Source organism: Giraffa tippelskirchi, chromosome 9 (genome assembly GCF_054371585.1).
Source record: "Giraffa tippelskirchi isolate mGirTip1 chromosome 9, T2T-mGirTip1v1.2.pri, whole genome shotgun sequence".
Taxonomy (NCBI): domain Eukaryota; kingdom Metazoa; phylum Chordata; class Mammalia; order Artiodactyla; family Giraffidae; genus Giraffa; species Giraffa tippelskirchi.
The window spans coordinates 14,553,392-14,581,027 of record NC_137283.1 but is presented as its reverse complement, the minus strand read 5'-3'; the positions used below and the strand labels follow the sequence as shown (position 1 = coordinate 14,581,027).

Sequence of the window (27,636 nt, the reverse complement as noted above, 5' to 3'; positions counted from 1 at the left end):
CATCTGCTCTTCAGGGTTTGGGAATGGGATTCTGGACCTGTAATAATATATCAGACATCCAGTGTGATGCTAAAGGTTTACATAGATGATTTCCTGAATGCCTTACAACCAACCCAGCCTATGAGCCTCACCCTACCGACAAGAACTCTTTCAGCCAGTGACCCAGCATACTCACCTAACCCACAGCTTTGCCTCAGGGACTCCTGGTCAGCCTGGCACAACTCCTACAACCAAGCTACAGCCCGAGGCCCCACCTCCCCAGGCCCCTTTTCCTTCTTTCCTCCACAGGAGGCAGGTCTGCACCACTGTCTCCCTGTGAAGAAAAGGCTAAAACTCTTTCTCCTCTCCTAAGGACAAATTCGATCTTAATTTTCCAGCTCTCTTTCCATGAAAGCTAGATAAAGGCTCAATGTCAGCGGTGATATTCAGCAAAACTGTGGATGGGTAAAAACGACCTCTGATCTGGACTGGAAGGACCCTGGATGAACTAATAAACTGTTAGGACACCACAGCTGAGGCCTCCCTGAGTGCGATGGCTCCTATGACAGGGCAGGTTGCTTGAGGGAACCTGGGAACTTGCCTGTTGGCGGTTCAGGAGACAATGCGCACATTGTGGCTCAATGGCTAAGGCTCCACCTCCCAAAGCAGGGGGCCTGGGTTCGATCTCTGGTTGGGGAACTAGAGACGACACGTGCCACAACTAAGACCCAGCGCAGCCAAATAAAAAAATATGAGAAACACATTCGTCCAGAAAACATATGTCTATAAAAAAGAGAACGGTTCCTATGGGGCTCCTAAGCCAAAGCAGCCGCCACAACTACCCATGGGCGTATCACCTCCTCGCCCCTGAGCAGTCACTTGGGGAAGAGAATGGCCCCTGAGCCAATGTGCGGGCTCCTGCGGAAGAAGTCACGTGGCACAGCCGTGCCGGCCGGCTGAGCATCCTGCGCTACATCCTCCTGACTCCCACACCGGGTGTGCATGGTCTGCTGTGTCTGAACATCTATTGAAGCCTAATCAGACCCTGGCAGACGCTGCTTTTCCTCCTCACAGCCCTCTCCTCACCTACTTCCAGGCTTTCCTCCCCCACAGAGAGAAGTGGGGCACCCGTTCTGCATCAGGATGGGATGCAGCCAGCGGGCCTGGCTTCCCGGGCCTCGACGCCACCCCTCTGCCGTGGCTCCTCGGCTGACAATCAGGATGAGAGGGCATCTGGGTACTGGCTGCTGGACCCTCTTCCCGCCGTCCAGTAAAACACTTGACCAAGATATTTATAATCATTTAATGAATGTTCCAAACATACCCTTCCTGGGGCTACAGATGAGTTTCATGACGATGGAAGCTGATGTACATCCACACCCACCCAAACAGGCACAGAATTAGCAGCAGTTTCTAGAAACCCAACACCAACCAGAAAGACATTGTAGGGAACAGGATGATCACTCAGTCAAAGAAGTTCTTTGGGATCCTTACTCTCCTCTTTCTCCTCCCCCCTCAGGCCTTCTCCAGGGTATGGATGTTCAGGATGGGAGAAGAGGGTAGGGAGGCCCCACCGCACTTACGCAAAGAGGCGCTCTGAGAACCCCACACCTCAGATGCAGTGAGATGACCCAGAGACAGAGGTCTGCTCAATAAATAAATAATTCCCAGAAGCCACCCCAGGGGGCTGGCAGGCTCAGGGTCTCCGAGCCAGAGGAGCCGCAACCCCAGGCCTGGCCAGGCTGCTCGCTACGTGCTGCACACCAGCACGTCTGCAAAGGGTCCCAGCAGGGTCTTGTTGAAGATGCAGCGGATCCACACCAGGTAGGTAGTGAAGGGCTTGATGTTCTCCGTGAAGGTGTGGTTCTGCAGGGCCAGCATGTAAGGCACGTAAGTGTTCTCCCCCTGCTCCTGAAGCCACACCTCATACTTCACCTCCCTCACCTTGAGGTACTTGAGGTTCCATGGGATCTGCCAGGAGACGGAGAGGCGGGCCTCCGAGGCGCCCTGCACCGACGCCTGGCACCGCGCCTCCCGCACCTTGCCAGGGTACAGGCTGACCGTCCACTTCTGCTTCCTCGGCCCCGGCTGGCCCTTCACCACGCGCCGTATGGTTTGGATGAGCGATGGGATGTCCACCTTGGTGTCCTGGTAGATTCGGAAGAGCCACTCAGGGTTCCGGCAACAGAGGTGCCGGGGGACCTCCCGACTTTGCAGGATCCGGGCCTGCTCGGCCCGGTCTAGGTGGGCGATGCCCCCCTGGTCCCAGGGCCGCTCGGGATGTGTGACCGTGTTCTCTGGCATCATGTTCTGCCAGGCTATGTACTGGAGGTCCATGCCAGGCAGTGTGGCCAGCGTCTTATAAGGGGTGTAGTGGTCAGGGTTAACAGCATAGGGGAAGAGCTCCACCACGGCTGCCCCGCGGGGCAGGAACAGGGCCGTGACCAGCTGGGCCCCGTGCATGCTGACCAGCATGGAGGCGTTGCTGACCAGCTGCACCACATCTGCAAAGGTGTGGTCTTCCAGGGACACCGTCACCGTCTTCATCTGGAACTCCTGGGCCAGGGCCAGCAGCAGCTCTGCCTCATTCAGAATGAGTCTGTTCTGGGTGCGGCTGAACACCAGGATGTACTCCTCGCCCAGGGGGCTCCTGGCTTGGCTCACGTTCAGCTTTTCCATCAGGAACCGCGAGAACTGTCGGATCTCGTTGCCAGAGACCAGGATGTTGGCCTTCGGGCCCTGGGGCTGGACGAAGCCGTACTGATACCAGGTGGTGACCTTGGAGAGGCCCACGAAGGCATGGGAGAAGCAGAGCAGCCGGCCCAGGGCCTTCAGTTGCGCCCGCAAGAGGGGCTGCTTGGGGCTGAGCAGTTTGTAGAGGTCGAAGTGGGCACCCTCTCCCCAGCCCTCCATGAAGAAGAGCCGCGCCTCGCGGGCCAGGCCGGGGAACTGCCGGAGGGTGTAGAAGAGGGGCAGCAGGTCGTCGTGGAAGACGTGCATGAGGTTGTCAGGGTTGAAGCGGTTGGCGATGAGGGCCACGTCGGGCACAAACACGGGCTTGGGCATGAAGCGCAGGGCGGCGGCCGGCAGCTCCACGAAGTTGAAGTACTGGGTGTTGTGGTCCTCCACGGTGGACAGGTCGAGCAGGGCCGGCTGGAAGCGCCGCGAGCCCAGGCTGGGCAGCATCACGGAGGCGTTGCCGTGGAAGAAGATGAACTCCTCCGCCTCGCTGGAGTAGCAGAGCCACTTGAAGCGGCAGAGGCGGTCGGTGTGCGTGCGGCCGGTGCACACCATGTGCGTGCCGCCCTCGGTCAGGATCTGCAGCGCCTTCGGGTAGTCGATCCGCAGCGCGGGGGCGGGGTCAGCGGCCCGGCGGCCGGCGGCCAGCTCCTCCTCCAGGGCGGCCGCATGCTCACGCAGCCGCACGTGCTTCCAGAGCACAGCCGCCAGCACGGACACCAGCAGGGCGTTGAGCACGGCGGACAGGTGCATCCTAGCGCCGCCGGGGGCCCTAGACAGACGACGGCGCCGGGGAAGCAGCTTGAGCCTGGCCGGCTTTACCCATCCCTGCGGGCTCCCGGAGGACAGGCAGGGGCCTGCGGGAGGAGAGAAGGAAAAGGAAAAGGTGTCTACATGGTGTGTCTCCCGTCACCCCGAGCACCCGCCCGGTGCCAGGCGCTGTGCTGGCCTCCGCTGCGGCACTGGATGCTTGCACCGTTTTGCACACTTGAAGATCTGGTAGGCTAAATGTGTTTAGTCACTCAGTCGTGTCCGACTTTCTGTGACCCCATAGACTACAGCCCGCCAGGCTCCTCTGTCCATGGGGACTCTCCAGGCAAGAATACTGAGTGGGTTGCCATGCCCTCCTCCAGGGGATCTTCCCACCCCAGGGATGGAACCCAGGTCTCCTGCATTGCAGGTGGATTCTTTACCATCTGAGCCACCAGGGAAGCCCAAGAATACTGGAGTAGGTAGCCTATCCCTTCTCCAGGGAATCTTCCAAACCCAGGAATTGAACTAGGGTCTCCTGCATTGCAGGTGGATACAAGAATCCGCCTGGTAGGCTAGACACTTGTTCTAAAATGTTCACCCACTTCCCTCCCCTGCTGCCTCCATGGGGGAGTACATATCCCTGTGCCTGGCCACATAACTTGCTTTGGCCAATGAGGTGTCAACAGACAACATATTCAGGGGCTTGAAAGGCGCTTGTGTGACTGTCTTTGCCCTCTTTATGACTAGGATGTTGCTGTGAGAAGAATGTGATCAGCCGAACTTGCTGGTGCCAGGAGAGAGCTATGTGGGGAGCACAGCTGTTGCAGCCATGCCGGTGTGCCTCGGCTAACCCACAGATGTGTAAGTGAGCGAGGATCGTCAGAACCACTGGGCAAACCCACCCAAGCCCGGGCAACAGATGCCTGAGCTGAACAGATGCTTCTTATTGTGTGTCACTGAAATTCTGGAGCTGTTTGTTATGAAACACTGCTGCAAAGAAAGCTAACTGCTGTGTTGTGAGAAGCCGCAAGGAAAATCCCCATTAGGGGCCCACCTCCCTGGTACTGCCGGGGAAGGACTTCACCTTACCATGGGCACAAATGGGATGGGAGGCCTGTGAGCACCGGTCCCAGGCTGCACACCAGGACCCCTGTTATGCCCCATCTGGACACACGCACAGGGATTTCCTATTTGGCAATCACGCCTGCTGGTTTTTTTGTCTCCATGAAAAGATGGGTAGAAACTTGTCCCCTCACTGGTCCAGTAAGAGAACTGTGTCTGAGTCTCACCACTGACAAGGGTTCTGTATACAGAGGCAACACCTCCGAAGGGTTAAACTTCCTGTCCCACACACTCTTGCCTACAGGGAGGCCTGGCTGGGCTGCGGGCATTTGCTCCCATGTTCCCCCGCTACTGGGAAGGGTATCATACCTGCTCTGAGGCCCAGGGCTCTTCAGACAGCCGAAGAATGGGACTGCTCAGTTCTCATGGAAACAGCACGGGTGACACCGGACACCAGCCATGGGGTGAGAACAGGGCACCTGCTTAGCTGGCTTCTGACTGCGCCTTCAGTCAGCCCTGTTCATCTCCAGGGCAGGGCCTCTAAGAGCCCAGAAACCCTGCAGCCGAGAAATCTGCTTAAGCATCAGTGTTTCTCAGTCTTTTCAAAGCCATGTACCCACTAATAATAGAGAAAACCTCTTTCATGCTTCAAACTGATCCGTAAAGTGCAGCAACCCCTTCTGCCAAGAATCTCTCACACACAAGACTCTTCCATAATATCTGCTCCCCAAGACAACAGGATTTCATCAACTTCTACTTTAATTTTTTTTGACTTTTTGCCCATGTCATTCAGCATGCAGGATCTATCTAGCCTGTGCCCTCTGCAGTGGAAGTGTGGAATCGTAACTTTTGGATCGCCAGGGAAGTCCAACGTCTACTTTTTCCGAAGTTAGTATTTTATATCTATATCTGTATATGTAAAATGATAATGTTGCATATACTTTTCCAAATATATGTGTCCCCATCTAGAAATTCTCCACCCAGCCTCACCAGCTAAGAACTACTTTGCTATTAGGTTGAACCATGTTAAGTTGCTGATACTTGACAATTTCTGACCAGTGTCCCATGGTCCTGCCACTATCCTTACCACCACTGTGGAATATATATATAGAGATAGAACTACCAAGGCTGCTCGAGAGAGAACAGCTGTGTACCTAGCACCACACGACTGCAGCTGGAGTTCTGACATCTCTCTAGGAGGTAAGAGGAGAAACCAGGAGTCAGAAAGAGGCCAAGAGGACAAAAAGTTAATTCTTCTTCGGGATGGGGAGAGGAAAAAAACTGAGGAAGTAAGGGCAAGGACAAGAAGAGTTTAAGAAGATAATGCAAAGGCAGGGAGAGCAAGGGGCCTCACTGAGGGCTGGTGAGACCGCCCTGAGAGCCTCAGCTCGGAAGCGGCCAGACAACTGAAAAGAGAGTCACAACTGAATGACAGGTGGCAGCTCCAGCAGGAAGAACGGCTGCGACACATGTACCTTTCCACACACGTGGGGCTCCTGGCTCCAGTGGGCGAGGGGGGCTGAGCGCAATGACACTGCGGCAGCAATAGGCAGAGTCAGCACTACTAAACAGCATTCTCACTAACAGGAACCAGGGCTCCTTGGAGAAGTAACTGCTTCCAGGGCCGGGAAAGGAAAACTACAAGATGAGCCTAGAATATCTTATAGTGCCAGAATGTACGGAAGTTCTCAAAAAAATGATGGGAGCATATCCAAAAGACACAGGATCCAAACTGAAGGAGCTCCAATGGCTGAATCTGGGACAATTTGAGTAACAAAGTTAAAAAGCAATAGTAATGGATTATATAACCCATAGAATAAAATAAATACCCATGAGTCAATATTGATATGAATAGATAACTGAATAAATAGGGGAGAAGACACAGATCTTATAGTAGAATGCCAATTAATAAGTGTAGAAACAATAATGGAAATAGAACATCACCAGTTGGCAAACATCATAGCGACAACTGTTTCAGGCAAGATTCACTGATGGATGCTAAAATTAGTGGGTGCAAGTATGGTGAGAAACAGGAAATCTGCACAGTCTCTAAGTATCTCCCTATGAGATACATATTAATTACAAAAGTAAAAATATAAATTTTACAGCAGAGAAGCTTGGAAGACATCGTTTGAACCAAATAATCACCATTAACATCACCAATAATAACAATACTGACACCATGTAACCCTTAATATAATGTGCTGAGGAGGGTACCTCGTTTCTGGAGCCTTCCTGTGCAAAATAGCATAACCTCAATCTATATTTCTAAATGGGGAAAACTTGGCTCTAGTTCCGGTTCTGGCTCTGAAGATGGTCTGTTAATTTTAGTTAATATTAAGTTAATTTTAATTAACTTCAGTTCAGTTCAGTCGCTCAGTTGTGTCAGACTCTTTGCAACCCCATGAATCACAGCACGCCAGGCCTCCCTGTCCATCACCAACTCCCGGAGTCCACCCAAACCCATGTCCATTGAGTCGGTGATGCCATCCAACAATCTCATCCTCTGTTGTCCCCTTCTCCTCCTGCCCTCAATCTTTCCCAGCATCAGGGTCTTTTCAAATGAGTCAGCTCTTCACATCAGGTGGCCAAAGTATTGGAGTTTCAGCTTCAACATCAGTCCTACCAATGAACTTAATTAATATTAAGTTAATTTCAGTTAATATTAAGATTAGTTAATATTAGTTAACTGTTAAAATTAGTTAACAAAGAAAACATAAAACCCAAATTGAAAGATATTCTACAAAATACTGATCAGGACCTCTGCAAGAGTTAAAAATCATAAAAGAGAGGGGAAGACTGAGGAGGTCCCAGATTGGAAGAGAGTAAGGAGACACGACAGCTAAATGCAATGTGGGATCCTGGGCCAGAAAAAGGACATTAATAGGACAACTGGCAGAATTTGAGTAAGGTTCATGGTTTAATATCAGAGCTGTGTTCACTTCCTAGTTTTGATAATGACACTGTGGCTGTGTAAGATATTAACATCAGAGGAAGCTGAGTGAGGTGTTTTTTTGTGTTAAGTCTCAAACTATTTCAAAATAAAAAGTTATTAAAAATTAGATAAGAAACAAGAGATGTGAGTTGAAAGTCACTCAGCTGTGTCCAACTCTTTGTGACCCTGTGGACTATAGTCCATGGAATTCTCCAGGCCAGAATACTGGAGTGGGTAGCCTTTCCCTTCTTCACAGGATGTTCCCAACCCAGGGATTGAACCCAAGTCTCCAGCACTGCAGGCTGATTCTTCACCAGCTGAGCCACAAGGGAAGCCCAAGAATACTGGAGGGGTTAGCTTATCCCTTCTCCAGCGGATCTTCTCAACCCAGGGATCGAACTGGGTCTCCTGCATTGCAGGGGGATTCTTTACCAATGGAGCTATCAGGGTAGCCCAGAAACAAGAGAACGTTAAGTATTTACATGTAAAACAACAAGTATGTGGTTTGTTCTAAACTACTCCAGCTAAAAAGGCATGGAGACAGGTGAAACACGGATATTGGTAGTTAAAGATGATGACGGGGGCTTTTTTGATGCTCTTTTGAGTTTGTCTGACATTTTGCATAGAAAAAGTTTAAAACGAAACCATAAAGAATAAAATAAAACCACTATTACAAAATGACAGAACACTGGAAAGTGGGTAAGTAATAAATTAATACTCAAAAATAAAGCTGTGTCTGGCGAGATGGGAGGCAGATAGGTGTAGCACAAGCTGATGCATGTTTTGCTCTGATCGCAGACAAGAACGGCTTCCAACAGCAGCTAAAGCCAAAACAGACACACCCAGGGAATATCAGAAAGCAAGACTCCCAGGAAATGAGGAAAGTTAAGACCACCTCCAAGCTGAGCCGGCAGCTCAGGCCCGAGTACTCACAGCGTCTCTTATGAGCATTCTGCTACCTGGCCCTCCCCTGTGGTGAAAGGCAGGCTGGGCAGCAGGTGGGGATGTGGGGAAGGGGCCACGGGCAGGAAGGAGGACCAGGGGGCTGTGTGTGCCACAGCCAATCCCAGTCAAGTCACTGAGCTTGGGGGCCTTGGGGCAAAGCATATGGGAACCAGCAAACATGAGGCCTTGTGGGGCTAAAATGCAACCAGGCAGAGACCACCCCGGAGCCTGGGGAGTGGGAAAGACTGTTTCTAATCAGATGCCATGTGCTCCACCCACCCTCAGGTCCTGCCCGCAATGGTACTGACCGAAGGCGGGACAAATACAGACTGGCCTATGTGGATCTCTCATAGACATGTCAGGCTCTCCTGTGGGAGACCCTTCCAAGAGGGAAAATGGGAGGGAAGGTTTGCTGGGAGTGGACAGGACATTTCCTGAGAAGTAGTGTGGTGGATAAAGCATGGAGCCCTGAGGGTCAGACTGCCTAAGTTTTCTCCACTTGACCAGTTACAGGCCAGGGGGCTTGCACCAACATCTGACGGGGCCAGTCGCATAAACCCCCCAACCCCATCCTCCGCAGATGAGAGGGCCCTGAGCCATATTCTCCATGGGCTCCCAGAGTTCCCTAACAGATTAAGGGGATTACAGAGTGGCCCGGAGTGGGACTGGCCTTCTTCCCTGCCCGCTCTTCCCCACTCCCCTGCTCATGTATGCTGCGATCAAGTGCAAATAATCTACCTGCACTTGAATCCATGTCTCAGGATCTGCTTCTGGGGAATGTTAATTAACACAAAATACTACTGCATTTTGCCCCTGTGGAGACAGATGGAGGGCCGCCCTTGCATTTTTCCCTGCTGTGAAATAGCCAAAGTGTGGTAGTGAGAATGCCAACAAGAACTAGGGCAGTCACTGCTCATTACAAAGTCCTCCCAGTCTGTTCCCCAGGCTCCCCCGTGTCTGTCCACTCTCAGCTGCACGGCAGCAGCCTGCAAATGCCAGAACAGAAAGATCGGGCAAAACCCTCAGAAATGTTTTCAAAAGATAACAGATGGAGGCAAAGGGGACATTAACCAGATCCCTGATTCTAAAGAAGCCAAGGTTCTCCCCAGTCCTGTCTGCTGGCTGAGGAGATACAGCTTTTCCGGACCAGGTACACGCTGCTGGAAGAGGAGGGCAGGGTCCCTGTGGCCTTCCTCCGTGGAGTCCTGTTACAGAGGCAAATAAAAGAGGCCTGAGTTGGCCTCTGAGACACCTTCTCTGATTGTGGGGCAGAGGGCTGACTACAGAGCTGAGTTGTTTGGAAATAAACTTGCATGGAAGAGACAGTCCTTCTTGGACTTTTAAGGTGTGCTGAAGAAGACTGTTGAGAGTCCCTTGGACTGCAAGGAGATCAAACTAGTCAATCCTAATGGAAATCAACCCTAAATACTTACTGGAAGGGCTGAAGCTGCAGCTGCAATACTTTGGCCACCTGATGTGAACAGCCGACTTACTGGAAAAGACCCTCATGCTGGGAAAAACTGAAGGCAAAAGGAGAAGAGGGTGGCAGAGCATGAGATAGCTGGATAGCATCACCGATTCAATGGACATGAACTTGGGCAAATTCCGGAAGATAGTGAGGGACAGGGAGGCTTGGAGTGCTGCAGTCCATGGGGTTGCAAAGAGTCAGACGTGATTTAACAACTGAACAACACAACAAATCCATAGCTTGGATGGTGTTGTCTTCAGCACACCTGTCTAGGCTGGGAGTCCCGGGAGGGAAAGAGCCTGTCACCTACGAGCAGACCACTCTGGTCTCAAGTTATCTGTCAAGTCACTCTGTCCCACAAAAAGCCTGATGTGGAGCAGCGGACCGTCTCTGAGAAGAGGTGAGGGGCAAGGGGAGGAGGCAGGGGAGGACAGCCCTGCTAAGACAGAACAAGGCCTCAGGCTTACAAAGGGCCCTTGCCCAGAGCACGCATCTTCCAGCAAGGAGGCAAGCTCTGAGAAGATTCCCAGAGGAAACCCCTCCTGAGGCCTGGAGGTGGGGCCATGGTGGAAAGCTGGGGCCTTGAATCGTTCATGAGGTAGGTCCTTCGACTCCTTCCTTCATTCTCCTGACAGCAGGCTCAGTCAGATGTGGGCAGGCCTGGCCCTGACCTGTGCGGCACAGCCAACAACCAAGCAGGATGGACGTCGGCCGCTGCGCTCCTCCCCGGGTGCCTCCTCTCCCTTGGCCATTGCATTTAGGACTCAAAGGCTATGTGGCACAAAGAGCTTAGTGGCTCAGCCAGGACGAAGAATGATATGGAGCAAGAACATTTTCCAATGGTATATTTTTAGTGTTAGAATATTTTCATCAAAAATATATCAAGTTTGGTAGATGTAAGATGTTTACCTAATTTTTTTCTTTAATTTTGCTGACAAGTCAATCAATAGAACAATGGATTCAAACGAAAAGAGAAAAAAAGTACTTTTCAAAAGAAAGGGAGAAAAAGAGAAATGAGATTTAAAACATGCTTAAAACAGCCCTCTAGAAACTGAGGCAGACAGAGACACCGCCAATTCACCCCCTGCCCCAAACTGCTTCCCTCAGCTCCTGGACCAGATATGGATTATCAGATTCTTACAGACAGTGGGGTCCTACCTATTCCAGGAAGCATTGGAGGAAGGTGCTGATGCTCCTGCCACAGCTGCAGACACCGTAAGACCTGGGGGGTCCCTACTGTGGGGGCTCCCAGCCGAGGCTGCTCACCCAGCCCCGGGTGCCGGCTCCAGACACAGGCACAGAAAATCCGTTCACAAGGGCCCTGGCATCTGATAAGGAGTAAGAGCCCCAGGAATTCCAGGCCTGGAGCAGAGGGTGCAAATTCACATGCTTACTGAGGCCAAGAACCAATGGTCTCTGGGCAGTGTGCCCCAGAGACCAAACACCCAGATTAAAGTTCAAGTTGACGAGGGCGTGGCAGTACAGTGGCCTGGTGGTACCTATCAGTATTAGTCTGCTCCAGCTGCCATAACCAAGTACTGCAGACAGGGTGATCTAAACAACAGACATTTCTTTTCACACAGTTCTGGCGGCTCGAAGTCCCAGATCAAGGTGTCAACATGTTTGGTTTCTCCTAAGGACTCTCTCCTGGGCTTGCAGATGGCTACCTTCTCACTGTGTCCTCACATGACCTCCTTGTGTGCACTGAGGGAAGAGAGGTCTCTGGTCTCTCTCCTTGTTATTGGGACAACAGTCCTATTAGATTAGGGCCCCACCCTTATGACCAGTCTTCCCTGGTGGCTCAGAGGTTAAAGTGTCTGCCTCCAATGCGGGAGACCTGGGTTCGATCCCTGGGTCGGGAAGATCCCCTAGAGAAGGAAATGGCAAACCACTCCAGTATTCTTGCCTGGAGAATCCCATGGACGGAGGAGCCTGGTAGGCTACAGTCCACGGGGTCGCAAAGAGTCGGACACAACTGAGCGACTTCCCTTATGACCAAGCTCCTCGGTCCATGGAATCCTCCAGGCAAGAATACTGGAATGGGTTGCCATTTCCTTCTCCAGGGGATCTTCCCAAGCCAAGGATCGAACCCGAGTCTCACACATTGCAGGCGGATTCTTTACCGTCTGACCTACCAGGGAAGCCCTTATGACCTTAGTTAACCTTAATTACCTCCTTAAAGGTCTTGTCTCTAAATACAGTCACACTGGGGGTCAAGGCTTTGATTATGAATTTCCAAGGACACAATTCAGGCTGTAATACTACTATTCTGGTTTTCCAGAGAAGCCAGAAATCCATTTAAAATGGGAAACGTCCTAGTCTGTAATTTCTGGCCACTCTTCCACCTGAGTGAAGATGACAGGCAGGCCCAAGGACTGCAGCTGCTGGCCTTGTTGCTGGTGTAACAGGCCCCAGGATGTGAGCTCTGGTCTTAAATGAAGCCCTCTGCTGCTGACCTAGCCAGCAGTACCAGGTTCCCCACTGCCAGGACCAGCCACTGCTCACTCCCCCAGGAGCAGGGCTGGGAGGCCAGGACTGCCAGCACCCGCCAGACTCAGGCTCAGAAGACGGGCAGGGCCAGGCCAAGACAAGGGCTGGTGATAGTGTCTAAAGGAGGTTTTCTATTCATAGTACAACAATTTTACTTTAACGGGTTGTTCATACCCCCAATTGAAAAAAATCAGAGAGTTCTTGTCAATTATTGAAAAATATGCTTCTACCCTAAATGCAGCCTGAATCACTGGTGCTGAATGATGGAAGCTTCCTGTCCTGTACCGATGCGTCTCACACGTCGCCAATTAGTGGACAGCACACAAGTTCCAATAACTCCAACGCCCTCAGAGTGATCTCTCCCTGCTCCTTCCCCCTCCTAGTTATGGTCACCAGAAGCAGAACATGGACCTGCTGCTCCTCACATCATGTTTATGTGGGGTCCAAACTTAGATCTCCATCAATGCTACTGACAAACCTGAACAACCACTGACAAGACAGCAGGGTTTCTGCTAAAAGCATTTACATTTTGGCCAAATGTTGGCAGCCTCTGAGTACTCCTTGTAAAACCTGATATTTAAGTGATCAGGCATCTTTAACAGTTAGTTACAAGTTCACATGCTTAGGCCAAAAACTTAACATGGATAATAAGTCCTCGCTTTAGTATAAAGAGCAAAGAAAGGCCAAGATGCAGATGTTCATCCTCTATCAACAGCTAAACATAGTGACTCTTCTTTCTTATCAATGAAACAGGATGGAACTCCTAGGGTAGACCTAGGAACTCCTAGGGCTGTGTGTGGAGCAAGAGAATTCCAGTCTGTCTGACTCTGGCACGATGGGTAAAAGCAAGCTTTGCTGAGGACAGCCAAGGCTCCAAGGCACTCAGCACAGGCGGAACAGCTAAACAGGTGGAGGTGAGTCCCGCCTACACCAACACAGAAACCCTTGCTCGGACAACCTCCCGTGACACCATCTGGCTTTTGCTTGGCACCCATGGGTCACTTGCAAGTTAGAGCTCCCGGTGTTGGCCCTTTCTGGCATAACAGAAAAGCATTACTAGGCACCAATGTGGTCACAAACAGGGATGAAACAGGAAGAGAGAATCGAGTGAGTGGCTGCTGTGATGCTTAGAACATGCCTGCATGACTGATTGCATCACGAGGGTCAGAAGGCCACTCACTATAAGAAGCATAAAACATTCACCAAGAAGAAGGGAGAAGTGTGGATGACAGGAAATGGTTCTGGTTGGACCTGAGGCTATCCACGGAAGCGACCTGAAGGGTGGGGGAATTTTGAGCAAGGTTTCGGAGGTGTTTTGGTGGTCGTGGGGGTTAAGATGACTGTCCCTGTTAGGTGTCCACACATCCCTGCTGGCAATGACTACAGCAAACCTCTGTCCACAGCAGACACCACTGTGCCCAGCTCTCACATTTGCCCACCAAGCAAGCCACGAGGTCACCCAGCTATGGGCTCCTCTCCCATCCCAGAGCCATGACAGGCAGGCCCGAAACCACATACAGCTGAAAGGGCAGTGTGTTCCAAGACAGGCACGGAGTGGGCAGCGTCAGAAGACGTGCGTTTCAACAGTGGAGCCCCCTGGGCTCAAGTGATCACTTGTGAGGCCCCTGCAGGGGGGGAGCCAGGCAGTGTCGAGGTCACAGCAGTCCCTGCCAAACACTCGGGGAGCCTGAAGCCCAGCGTTAGTGAGTGATAAGGAGGCGAGAGGCCTCAGCAAGGGTTTTTCTTTGGCCTCATCACCAAGGTGTCACCCTCATCTCCTTCCTTGCATCATTACCACCACCACCAGCATCATATCACAGCCGACATCTACTGGCCAATCATGAGGTGCCGGGTTCTCCACTTTACATGACGATCTTCATTTTATAGATGGTAGAACCAAAGCCCAGAGAGACCTGCCCAAGGTCACGCAGAAAGCAGCAATGAGACTAATGAAGGCGGGCTGGGTACAACGTCTGTCATCTCTGTTACCTGCTTTCCTTCTTTTTATCTGGAAATAATCCCAGACTTATAAAAATAAAACAAAACTGTGTGTATAGTACAAAGAACTCTCCTACATCCTTACCCTTACCACCAACCGCTAATCTGACACATTCATTTTACCATTTTCTTTTTCTGAACCTTTTAAAAATAAGCCAGAGACATCTTGCCCCTTTAGTCCCTACCACTTCATCATCTGTCTCCTAAGAATGAGAACATTCTCTCGTATCACACAAAATCGGGAATTAATATTGATACAATACTGTTAGTAATTCATGGTCTCCATTCTGTGGCCCAGAATCCAAGCCAAGGCGAAGCCTGGCGGCCAGGTAGCATGTCTCACTCGTCTCCCCTAATCTGGGCAGCTTCTCGGACTTTCATGGCCTCAACAAATTTTAACAGAGTTGGATATTTTCTGGTATGTTCCTCAATTTGGGCTTGTTTGGTGTTTCTTCATGATTAGACTCTAAATATGCACCTCTGGCAGGAATCAGAGTCTATATGCCTAATTGCTCATATGAAACTATTCTATACAAGTGCTTCTGGGACTCTCCCAGTGGGGCAGCCAGGATCAGGAAAGATCCAGAAACCCCATTCTGTGTAGGATGCAAGGAGGAGTAGGGCCCTCTTCCTCAGGGAAAAGAAGCCCCTGAACCTTGGGCATTCTTCAAACACTGAGGGGCTGAGCAGCAAGAGTGAGGCTGCTGCAGAGGGGGCTGCACCCCTCTCTAACAGAGTGGACACACACGCATGCTGGTGACACGTGCAACCCAGGCCCCGGGCTGAAGAACGGACATGCAGTTCCCAGCTGCCACTCTGCCCCCAGCATGGCTGCGAGGGCCACCAGGGCCCTGAAGTAAGGCCTGCAGAAGGAAGTCACGGGGGGATTTCAGTGTGGGAGACAGGAAGAGGACTTCTCTAAGGCTTAGAGCTGTTCTAACACAGAGGAATTATCAACTGTAGTGAGCCCCTGCCCTGCCAGGAAGTGGTCTGGAAAATCAAGGTCAACCTGTGAGGTGGACACAGGGTCCCCCAAAGCAGTCTTAGTATCACCTGGGATGTGAGAAATGCAAACTTTGGGGCCCCTCCAGACCTGCTAAACCAGAATCCCTGAGGGAACCCAGGAACCCATGTTTGTAATAAAGCTTCCAGGTGACTCTAGTGTGAACTCAATTTTAGGAGGTCCTCTGAGATTTCTGTAACACTCCACAATTCTGCAATTCCCCACTTCTAAATACCCAGCAGGGCATTTCTGTCCAACCCAGGGTAAACCCCCAAGGACACCCCTACCCCTCACAAAGGCTAGTAAATCCTCTCCCCAGACTCTGCTAAAATGATGTTCCTGGGGCAGCCTATGTTCCTGGGCAGCCTGAAAAGGCTGCCATATTCTAAGCCCCACTTTGAGAAAAGTTTCCCCAGCTCACACCTTCCCACACAAGCCACATCACTTATAATGCTGAGTGGCAAAACAAGACAAAACCAGCCCAGTTCTCAAGGACACAGCTAAATGGATGAGAGAGTGGAGGCTGGGCCTAAAGCAGCCACCGGTGGAGATGCCCGAGAAGTCAGACGAGGAGGTGGTGCTTGTATCAGATGTCCACACCTGCAGGCCTGCAGGGAGAAGGTCGGTCTCCTGAGAGATGGACTCTTGGCTCCTAACAGTGGCCACCGTCACTCCTCTTGGAAGCTCTGGGACCCAGCCTAACCCTGATAACTCCTGAAATCCCCCAGGATGTGCCTTGATTCCTGCCACAAACCCCTGCTACTGAAGGTCCCCAGGGTGTTTCTTGTCACTGGGTGTTTCTAAAACAACCGGACCCAAAGGTCTGTACTGGGAACAACAGTGATAGTAGCAATACAGCAGACCAGGTCCCCAACCCCTCCCTGAAGCCTAGCCCAGGGCTGAGTACCCACTGCCCAGCCAGGAAAGAGCCCTCTGTTATGCTTTTCAAAGTGGAGAAAAGAGACAACTCTTAGCATTAAGACTGTACTGATGGGACTTCCCTGGTGGTACAGGGGATAAGAATCTGTCTGCCAATGCAGGGGTCATGGGGTTCGATCCCTGGTCCAGGAAGATCCCACATGCCATGGAGCAATTAAGCCCATGCGCCTCAACTACTGAGTCTGTGCTCTAGGGCCTTTGAACTGCAACTACTGAGCCCACGTGCTGCAAGTACTCAGCCCACATGCTGCAACTACTGAAGCCTGCATGCCTAGAGCCTGTGCTCCACAAGAGAAGACACCACCATTAGAAGCCACACCGAAGAGAAGCCCCCACTCACCACAATCAGAGAAAGCCTACACAAAGCAATGAAATCGTAGTGCAGACAAAAATAAAATTAATTAATTTTTTAACAATTAAAAAAAAAAAGACTACTGATAGTAGTCACCACTGGCAGAGTGAAAGGTGTGGTTTCCTGACAGACCCTGGGTCCTGAGTATGTAAGTGAGGACCTGGGAAGCCAAACAACATGGAAAGACTGGGACTTCCCTGCTGGTCCAGTGGCTAAGACTCTGCACTCCCAATGCAGAGGGCCCGGCTTCAATCCCTGGTCAGGGAACTAGATCCCACAAGCCTAACTGCTAAAACTAAGGAGTTTGCACACTGCGACGAAGACCTGCTACAGCCAAATAAATAAGTAAAACGTGGAAGGATTGACAGCTCTTCTGAAACATGTCAGAAAGAGAGTGCTGGCCTCTGGACAGGGGGTGGAGGTTAATGCCACCACCGTCTTACTTCCTGTGCACCTACTATGTGCCAGTCACTGTTCTAAGCCCTTTCTCTGCCCGCTTCCACTTAAGCCTCAATGCAAAAGCCCTCTAATGCAAGTACTCGTATTAGCTCCATTTTCCTTTAATATGAAAAACTAGAGCTTAGTGGGCTTAAGTCCTTTCCTCTAGGTCCTGCAGCTCAAGGAGAAGCACCAGAATTCAAGCCTGTGCCTGGCTCTGAGGTTCGCAGTAATTCAGACTCAGAGGCACAGCTGGTGATGGAAAAGCAGGAGAGACCTCAGAGCTGTGAGTTCTCCTCATGCAAGGGCAGAGCAGCTGTGGACGGCTCTGGAAACAAAGACCCACAGGCCCTGAACTGTAACTTAGCAACCCAAGGCTTCTTATGTGTACCTGCTCCCCACCCAGCCAGGCAAGCAGCTCAGGGAGCCGTGGTCATTCTCTCACCTGGAGGGAGGTGTGGGGCGCCCAGTGGGGTGACGATTATCCCACCCACACTGGTGCTGTGCTGACAGGGTTAACCCACATATTTAGAATGAGAAAACCAACATTTTTTAGAGCTACAAGAGCCCTTAGAAATTATTTGCTCCAACTCTTTATATTATAAAAGGTCTTGAGGGACAGTGGGAGCTCTCACAGGCAGCCGAGATGAAAGCAGTGGGGCTGGCTTTCCTCAAACCCACAGCTCGCAGGCGAACCCCCTCCCCAAAGCAGAGGTCAGGCCCAGAAGAAGCACACGCCTCCAGGACTCTTCCCAGCTTCTAGACAAGATCACTTCTTCTCCAAACCAGGCTTCCAAGTCTCACCCAGATTACGCCCTTCCCTGGTCCTGTGGTCCGTGATGAGGGCCTCTAGGGCCCACAGGGCCTTCGGCTGCCTCTTCCTAACGCTTCACCCTCCAGCCTCGGCCAACCTCAGACACGGAGAGGAAGCACCCTCGGCCAGGTTGCAGGCTCCTGCCTCTTCTCCAAGTGGCCCAAGGCTACCTGCTATAACACTGGGGCTGCCCCAGGTCACAGACAGGCTTCTAGAACCGTGAAGACCCCAAGCAGCAGGGGAGGGGAAGTAAAGGGCACCAGTTCTGGAGTGAGATGCCAGGATGTGAGCTCTGGTCCTGACGCTCAGCAACTACATCATCGTACACCAATTCTTCTTTTAAATTTTTTCACCACACAAAAAGGTGTATATAATCAACATACACAACATGCTAAGAGTGGCAGTAAGTAGACACCCAGGAAACCATCACCATAATTTATGCCATGACCTATCCATCACCTCCGAAAGTTTCCTCTGTCCCTTTATTTACTAATTTTTGTGATAAGAACACTTAACATAAGCTCTACCCTCAAAGCAAAATCTGAAGCATATACTACAATATTGTGAACTGTAGGCTCACAGCTGTAGGCTGTGCACCAGGGCTCTCAGAACTCAGCCATCTTGTCCACCTGAAACTTTACACCCTTTCACTGATACCGTCTCATTTTCCCTCCCTACAACCCCTGGCAACCACCATTCCACGCTCTGCTTCCGTAAGTCTGACTATTCTATATTCATCCTTTAAGTGGTATCATGTAGCTATTTGTCTTTTTATGTCTGCCTGGGCCAGTTCTTAAACCCTGCAAGCCTCCATTTCCTAGTCTGAAAAACAGACAATTATACCGACTTCACAGGGTGGTTTGGTGAATTCAAAGAGAACTCAGGCAAAGCACAGTGCCTGACAATTATTTTTATATAGTTATTGTTAACCATAATAACACCATAACTTCCATTCACTGGTACTGACTCCAGGCCAGGAACAATGCTAAGTGCCTGACAAGAATTCTCTCATTTATTCCCTATTACAAATCTAGAACAGGTGTTACCAATCTCATTCCACATTTGAGGACGTATGCTCAGAATTATTCAGAGGACTGTCCAGTGTCCCACGGCTATCAAGTGGTGAGACTGGGAATCAAACCCAAGTTTGGTTTCAAAGTGTATGATGACATTTTGGGGCTCTGCCTTTCATGTTCATGATTTTATCCAATTAAAAGATCTACTAGGTGATAGGCCTGGGGGAAGAGTATCCACTGACAACCGAAAATAACGAGGACATTTGGGGATTGGAACAGTTGATAATTTAATTTTCTGGTTAGCTCAGTATTCACTAGAAGCCTCTGTGATTGCTAAGTATTTTCTAAAGCAAGGCTCAGAGTAAGAACTTGCCACATCAAGGCCACCAGGACACACAAACGGCTGCAGTGTGGGGGAACTGCACCTGCAGTCGCCAGCACCCCACCCTCCTCTTTGCTGAGGATCCCCACTCTGCTTCTCCTCACCCTCCCAGGGCCCAAGACTCAGAATCTGATGTGCTGTCCATCCCTGGGGAAGAGAGGACCTGTGCTCCTTCCTGGCTCTGCTGGCAAGTCATTTGTAATGTGAAAGGATGACTTGGAGAATAGATCTCCAAGATCCATGAGAGTCAGAGTGGGCAGCTAATTCCAGTGATACAGACCTTGGTTCCAATCTCACCGCTAACATTTTCTGTTTGTTAGCGACCACAAATGCTAATATTTGCTGCACATTCACTGTGCACCAGACACTGAGCTTCCAACTTGTACAGCATTATTTTTTTATTTAATCTTTACAGCAACCCTGCTTTGCAAAGAAATAAGAGGTTCAGAGAGGACAAGTGACTTGCTCAAGGGCACACACTTGGTAAATGAGAGCCAAGATTAGAATGCCCCGCACATGTAGCAGAACGTGAATGAACCTTGTTCTGTGCTCTGAGCCACCACATCCTATGAGATAGCTCACCCCATAACCATCCCCATGCCATTGTCGATTGCCCCAAAAGTAGGTTCTGAGACTTGGCTGGCATTAAGAAAGCCAACCCTAGCGGCCCACCACTTGGCAGGACTCTGGCCTGAGGACCCTTGACCTTAGCAGAGGATATCCGTCAGGAGACCAGCTCCTCCACACGTTAGGGCCTGAAGCCCTACTTTTGCATCCCTACTTTTGAGGCTATCCCAGCACTGTCAAGCAGGCGATGCCAAGCTGTCATCACCAGACACACAGTGGGCACCCTACTGAGCCCCCAAGGAGCCCAGGGGTCACTTGTGGGCTGTCCTGGTACTCCCTTCACAGGGAGCTTGGGAGGGCCAGGCCCCCTCTGTGCTTCTCGCCTGGCTCCCTGCCACCCGCGCCTCATGCTTACCATCTCCCAAGCAGAAGGGCGTGGGAACCGGCTGCCGGTGCCAGCCCGAGCTAAGGTCTGTAGCTGATACGCCGGGCCCATCTCCCCTCACCCTCGCCTCCTTCGGCCCCATGCACATCACTCCTCCCAGCCGCAAACCCCCTCCGCTCCTCTCCACCCCTCCGGGGGGAGGTCGCAGGGCCGCTCCTTCAATTCCAAACCCAGCGGTGTCGTGGAACCCTTGCCCGCCGCCAGCGCGCGCACCTCACCTGCACCCTACAGCCCGGGCTCCACGGGCTGAAGCTTTCAGGCCGGCCCTCCGCGGGGCTGCTTTGGCCGAACCCGTGCCCGCCGGGGAGGCCCAGGAAGGGAGCGTAGGCTCCTCCGCGCCGTCTGGTCCGTCACCGCCGTCCGGCTCGCAGGTGCCCTACGTGCGCCTGCCCAGCTGGCGAGCCCCTCGCGTCAGCCATGCACGTGCGCAGGCTCGCCGGTTCCACCGCCTCAGCCCGAGGCCGGACCTCTTCCTTGGCTCGCGGAATTGTGGGAATTGCAGTTTGCGTCCGATGGTTGCCGGCTCCTTCGACCCGAGGGATCCTGGGAGTTGTAGTTTGCTCCCGGAGAAGTGAAGTTGCGCTTCGTGTTGTTCAGTGCTAAGTCGTGTCCGACTCTTTGTGACCCCATGGACCCTCCAGGCTCCTCTGTTCATGAGGTTCTCCAGGCAAGAATACCGGAGTGGGCTGCCGTTTCCTTCTCCAGGTCGCTTGGTGTTAAGTTTATACAATTATGGGAGGCCCGATAATAAACCTAAATAACCGACAAGCAAATGTCATTTATCAAATCAAAATAATACGTCCACATGCTTTTAAAAAATATATAATACTGGGGGGGGCGCAGTTCTCAGGTGTTCAGTTCAGTTCAGTCGCTCTGTCGTGTCCGACGCTTTGCGATCCCGTGGACTGCAGCACGCCAGGCTTCCGGGTCCATCACTAACTCCCAGAGCCTGCTCAAACTCATGTCCATCGAGTTAGTGATGCCATCCAACCATCTCATCCTCTGTTGTCTCCTTCTCCTCCTGTCTTCAGTCTTTCCCAGCATCAGGTAAAGAACCCGCCTTCCAATTCAGGAGACATAAGAGACGTAGATTTGATCCCTGGGTCGGGAAGATACTCTGGAGAAGGGCATGGCAACCCACTTCAGTATTCTTGCCTGGAGAATCCCATGGACAGAGGACCCTGGCGGGCTATAGTCCATGGAGTCACAAAGTTTTGGACACAGCATGCATGCACACTGCGGGGGACTTAAATACAAAAGCACCATTCCTCTGCTCCAATCCCCCACCCCTACTCTATCCCATCCCACAGACCTGCTCCTTAAGGACAACCATTCCCCACTTTGATGGCTGCTGCATATGACATCTACTGATGACTCACTGTGGCAGTGATTAAACAAATCTACACGTGATAAAATGACACAAACTATACACAACTCTGTACCAACGTCAAAACCTGATTTGGATATTGTACTATAAGTATGTAAAATGTAGCCATTGGGGGAATGAATCTGTAATTATTTCAAAATTAAACAGTGCAAGGGTTAATACTCAGCCACCTGTTGCTCTGGCTAAGCCATGGGAAAATCACCACGGGAAAAGAATAAAAGCAAAATATAGCAATACAGCATAATCCAAATAAAAGTACATCAGGTTGATCAGTTGGGGTTGTCATACCCTGCTAAGCTAAGGAAAAACATAGTGTGGACCTTGGAATGCCGGGTCAGCGCAAGTTCAGAACACTGCTTGTGCACACACTAAGATGTTTTCCCAAGGCACATGTGGGTCTATCACCTTCAGCTAGGTGATAGCCCTTGTACAAGAAAATAACAAAGATAGTTTAAAGTAACCAATAAAATGGGAGACATGACTGGGGACACAGGAGGCTGACTTCATCTTAACACAACAGATACTTTCTGCTTGCCAAGACACTAAATAAAAGTGATGTGGCTCTGAGGAACAGGGCTCTTGACCCAAAAGGTCTTGAGTCCCCCGGTCCCATCTTTAAAACTTTAATTCTGTCTCTAGTTTCTTTTTCCCAAACTGCGTCGACCACTTTCGATCCCTACCTGCAGTGCTGGCTGCAGCAAAAAAGTTTTTTAAAAAAATACAAAAAACAAACCATGGACATTACTTAGGTCCTCATCTACACAGGACAGATTAAAAAACATCATGGACCATCTAGGAAATCATTAAGAGAAAGTTTCAAAATAATATTCACTTAATGCTTGGAAGATATTTCGTATTCAGTTTAGTTCAGTCGCTCAGTCGTGTCCGACTCTTTGTGACCCCATGAACTGCAGCATGCCAGTCCTCCCTGTCCATCCCCAACTCTTGGAGTTTACCCAAACTCATGTCCATTGAGTCAGGGATGTCATCCAACCATCTCATCCTCTGTCATCCCCTTCTCCTCCTGCCTTCAATCTTTCCCAGCATCAGGGTCTTCTCAAATGAGTCAGCTCTTCGCATCAGGTAGCCAAAGTATTGGAGTTTCAGCTTCAACACCAGTCCTTCCAATGAACACCCAGGACTGATCTCCTTTAGGATGGACTGGTTGGATCTTCTTGCAGTCCAAGGGACTCTCAAGAGTCTTCTCCAACACCACAGTTCAAAAGCATCAATTCTTCGGCACTCAGCTTTCTTTATAGTCCAACTCTCACATCCATACATGACTAGTGGAAAAACCATAGCCTTGGCTATTGACAGACCTTTGTTGACAAAGTAATGTCTCTGCTTTTTAATATGCTGTCTAGGTTGGTCATAACTTTCCTTCCAAGGAGTAAGCGTCTTTAATTTCATGGCTGCAGTCACCATCTGCAGTGATTTTGGAGCCCCCCAAAAATAAAGTCAGCCACTGTTTCCACTGTTTCCCCATCTATTTCCCATGAATGATGGGACCTGATGCCATGATCTTAGTTTTCTGAACGCTGAGCTTTAAGCCAACTTTTTCACTCTCCTCTTTCACTTTCATCAAGAGGCTCTTTAGTTCTTCTTCACTTTCTGCCATAAGGGTGGTGTCATCTGCATAGCTGAGGTTATTGATATTTCTCCCGGCAATCTTGATTCCAGCTTGTGCTTCATCCAACCCAGCGTTTCTCATGATATACTCTGCATACAAGTTAAATAAGCAGGGTGACAATATACAGCCTTGACGTACTCCTTTTCCTATTTGGAACCAGTCTGTTGTTCCATCTCCAGTTCTAACTGTTGCTTCCTGAACTGCATACAGGTTTGTCAGGAGGCAGGTCAGGTGATCTGGTATTCCCATCTCTTTCAGAATTTTCCACAGTTTGTTGTGATCCACATAGTCAAAGTCTTTGGAATAGTCAATAAAGCAGAAGTAAATGTTTTTCTGGAACTCTCTTGCTTTTTTGATGATCCAGCGGATGTTGGCAATTTGATCTCTGGTTCCTCTGCCTTTTCTAAAACCAGCTTGAACATCTGGAAGTTCACAGCTCACATATTGCTGAAGCCTGGCTTGGAGAATTTTGAGCATTACTTTACTAGCATGTAAGATGAGTGCAATTGTGCAGTAGTTTGAGCATTCTTTGGCATTTCCTTTCTTTGGGATTGGAAGGAAAACTATTATATCATATTTAATTTTAAAAAGCACCAAAACAGTCAAAGTGACTCCTTTTTATTGTGCAAAAGAGTCCAGAAGGATATCAGCCCATGACCTGTGTGGTGAGACTAAAGGTAATTTGTATTTTCATCTTGTTCATTACACACACACACACACACATATATATATATACATATATATATATATTCTCCTAGAATGAACATGTAATTTAAAGTTTATGTTGTTTTTAGTTTTAAAAAAGCTCATAGGTTGAATTTATGGTTCTCAACAAGAAAGCCAGTGATGGTCTGCTGATGGAAAGAAGCACCAAGCAGCCCAGGTGAGCAGCCCATTACTGAAGGTGGGGAGGGACTGGGTTCTGTCCAAGGCAGTGTTTTCTGGATAAGATCACAAAGAACATGGCCTGTGGGTCCCCTAGGACCAAGTTTGCAAACAAGGATGATGTTTCATTTTATAAGCCAGTCATGTTTTTAAAACTATTCTGGTCTGGAGCACCAAAAAACAGTGCTTTATTTACTGGTTGTTGTCATGTCCGACTCTTTGTGACACCATGGACTGTAGCCCGCCAGGCTCCTCTGTTCATGGAATTTTCCAGCAAGAATACTGGAGTGGGTTGCCATTTCCTTCTCCAGGGGATCTTCCCAACCCGGGGATTGAACCCACGTCTCCTGTATTGGCAGGCGGATTCTTTACCACTGAGTCAACATCCTCCTATTTTAGTTGTCTAATGCTGCTGCTGCTACTAAGTTGCTTCAGTCGTGTCAGACTCTTGCTGCATAACAAATCTCCCCAAAATGCACTGGCTTAAAGCAACAATAATCATTTATTATATCTCATAGTTTTTTGGGCCTAGAATCTAGAAGTGACTTTGCTGATTGGTTCTGCCTCAGGGTCTCTTATAAAGCTGCAATTGGATGTTGGCTGAGACTGCAGTCAGCTGAAAGCTGCGTGAGCCTGGAGGATCTGCTTCCAAAAGGGCTGCTTCACGTGGCTGCAAAGTGTTCTTCTCCACGTGGGCCTCCCTCTACAGCCTCTTGAGTGACCCTGTGGCGAGGCAGTTCCCCAGAGCAACAGATATAGAGACTGAGGCAGAGGCTGAGAAGAGACTGAGACAGAAGAACGCCTCTCATGACCTGGCCTCAGAGCCCTCACGTGCTGTCCCATCTGAGTGTTCTATTGGTCACACAGGTTGATGCTGATTCAGCGTGGAAAGGGACCATGCAGGGGTGTGGATACAGAGCAACAAGGTTGCTTTAAGACCTTCCTGTAGGCTGGCTACTATAATAATAAGGGGTACTATCTGTTCAGTACCTAGTCTGTGCTTGGCTTTAGATGGAAAATGGCACCCCACTCCAGTACTCTTGCCTGGAAAATCCCATGGACGGAGGAGCCTGGTAGGCTGTGGTCCATGGGGTCGCCAAGATTTGGACATGACTGAGCGACTTCACTTTCACTTTTCACTTTCATACATTGGAGAAGAAAATGGCAACCCACTCCAGTGTTCTTGCCTGGAGAATCCCAGGGACGGCAGAGCCTGGTGGGCTGCTGTCTATGGGGTCGCACAGAGTTGGACACGACTGAAGCGACTTAGCAGCAGCAGCAGCAGCAGATCTCATTTAATCCTCACCACAACCTTATGCAGTAGATTATATATGTCCCCAATTTATAGATGGGAGAGGCTGAGAGTCATTAAACACTTTGCCCAGGGCCATGCTGCTGGCAGGTGGAGGGAGGGGATGGAAGCCAGTTAGTATGGTTCCATCCCGGCCTCTCCACGCCCTTCTGGGCCTTGAAACCTCCACGACACTTTCCCCATCTCCCTCCTCACAGCCAAGTCGTGTAAATTCCTCCCATGTTTATCCTCCCCCTCATTCTCTTGCAACTTTCCCTCTACTGTCCTGATTCAGGATGGTCCCCCAAAGTAAAAGTTTGGGTTTTTTTTAATGCATGTTTGTTAAATCAAGAGAGAAACTCTAGCAACCTCTATAGTTCTACTGTGTGTGCATGCTCAGTCACTTCAGTTATATCAGACTCTCTGCGATCCTAAGAATGTAGCCCACCAGGCTCCTCTGTCCGTGGGATCCTCCAGGCAAGAATACTGCAGTGGATTGCCATGTCCACTCAGTTTTAAACCCACGCATCTGCTGTATTAGAATCTTTAAAAGGAATCTACAGGCTCAGAGCAAATGGTGAAACAGGAAGCCAAATAATCTCAATGGAATCTGTGCCCAGATCAGAAAATGAGGCCAGGGCAGGCCCGGGAGAGCTGGATTAAGAGGAGAGGCGGAGAATGAGAGCCCTTCTACTCAGTCATTAGTCCCGGGATGGTTTCTCTGGCTAAGCCCATAGAATGAGGTTTTGGAGGGCTTTAAAAATCTGCTTTTAGAAATTTAATCATTACTTTTGAGAAAATATAATTGTTGTAAACCTTCTCCAGTGTATGTTTTTAATTCAAGGTTATATCTGCCTAGTTTACTGACGGCATGTTACATCGTTTTGCTAGTATTTGGGCTCACCAAGCCTGTTTGCTGATGGGACATTCCACTTCTCCTCCCACAGGGAGCACTCCCTGCAGATAAGCAGTGGGTAAAATCAATGGACATGAACTTGGGTAAACTCCGGGGGGTGGTGAGGGACAGGGAAGCCTGGCATGCTGCAGTCCATGGGGTTGTGAAGAGTTGGACACGACTTGGCGACTGAACAACAAGAAATAATCAGGGCTTTTGTGAGTGCCCCCTGCTGTATACTGACTTGCAGAGATAATTAAATTCTCCCAAGGGAGAGGGATAACTCTAAAAGACACAGTTCAATTCAGTTCAGTCGCTCAGTCGTGTCCGACTCTTTGCAACCCCGTGGACTGCAGCACTCCAGGCTTCCCTGTCCATAACCAACTCCTGGAGCCTACTCAAACTCATGTCCATCAAGTCAGTGATGCCATCAACCATCTCATTCCCTGTCACCCCCTTTTCTTTCCACCTTCAATGTTTCCCAGCATCAGGGTCTTTTCTAATAAGTCGGTTCTTCGCATCAGGTGGCCAAAGTACTGGAGTTTCAGCTTCAACATCAGTTCTCCCAAGGAATATTCAGGATTGATTTCCTTTTGGATGGACTGGTTGGATCTCCTTGCAGTCCAAGGGACTCTCAAGAGTCTTCTCCAACACCACAGTTCAAAAGCATCAACTCTTCGGCACTCAGCTTTCTTATAGTCCAGCTCTCACATCCATACATGACTAGTGGAAAAACCATAGCTTTGACTATAGATGGACCTTTGTTGGAAAAGTAATGTCTCTGCTTTTTAATATGCTATCTAGGTTGGTCATAACTTTCCTTCCAAGGAGTAAGCATCTTTTAATTTCATGGCTGCAATTACTATCTGCAGTGACTTTGGAGCCCCCCAAAATAAAATCAGCCACTGTTTCCCCATCTATTTGCCATGAAGTGATGGGACCTGATGCCATGATCTTAGTTTTTTGAATGTTGAGTTTTAAGCCAACTTTTTCACTCTCCTCTTTCACTTTCATCAAGAGGCTCGTTAGTTCTTCTTCACTTTCTGCCATAAGGGTGGTGTCATCTGCATAGCTGAGGTTATTGATATTTCTCCCGGCAATCTTGATTCCAGCTTGTGCTTCATCCAGCCCAGCGTTTCTCATGATATACTCTGCATATAAGTTAAATAAGCAGGGTGACAATATACAGCCTTGACGTACTCCTTTTCCTATTTGGAACCAGT

The 27,636-nt window shown here is 49.9% G+C and overlaps 1 protein-coding gene across 2 annotated transcripts; it reads right to left on the bottom strand.

Annotated features, from left to right (window-relative positions):
- Positions 1 to 1,268: 1,268 nt before the first annotated feature.
- POMGNT2 (protein O-linked mannose N-acetylglucosaminyltransferase 2 (beta 1,4-)) lies at positions 1,269 to 20,788 on the bottom strand. Of its 2 annotated transcripts, XM_081527703.1 has the most exons (3): positions 20,544 to 20,788; positions 4,903 to 5,090; positions 1,269 to 3,575 (listed from the first exon to the last, which is right to left on the bottom strand). In XM_081527703.1, exon 3 carries the CDS (start codon positions 3,469 to 3,471, stop codon positions 1,729 to 1,731), a length of 1,743 nt encoding a protein of 580 aa, XP_081383829.1. In that variant the 5' UTR covers positions 3,472 to 3,575; positions 4,903 to 5,090; positions 20,544 to 20,788; the 3' UTR covers positions 1,269 to 1,728. The 2 variants fall into 2 exon arrangements, with proteins under 2 accessions (XP_081383829.1, XP_081383830.1); XM_081527704.1 differs by lacking the exon at positions 4,903 to 5,090.
- Between the last annotated feature and the right edge of the window lie 6,848 nt (positions 20,789 to 27,636).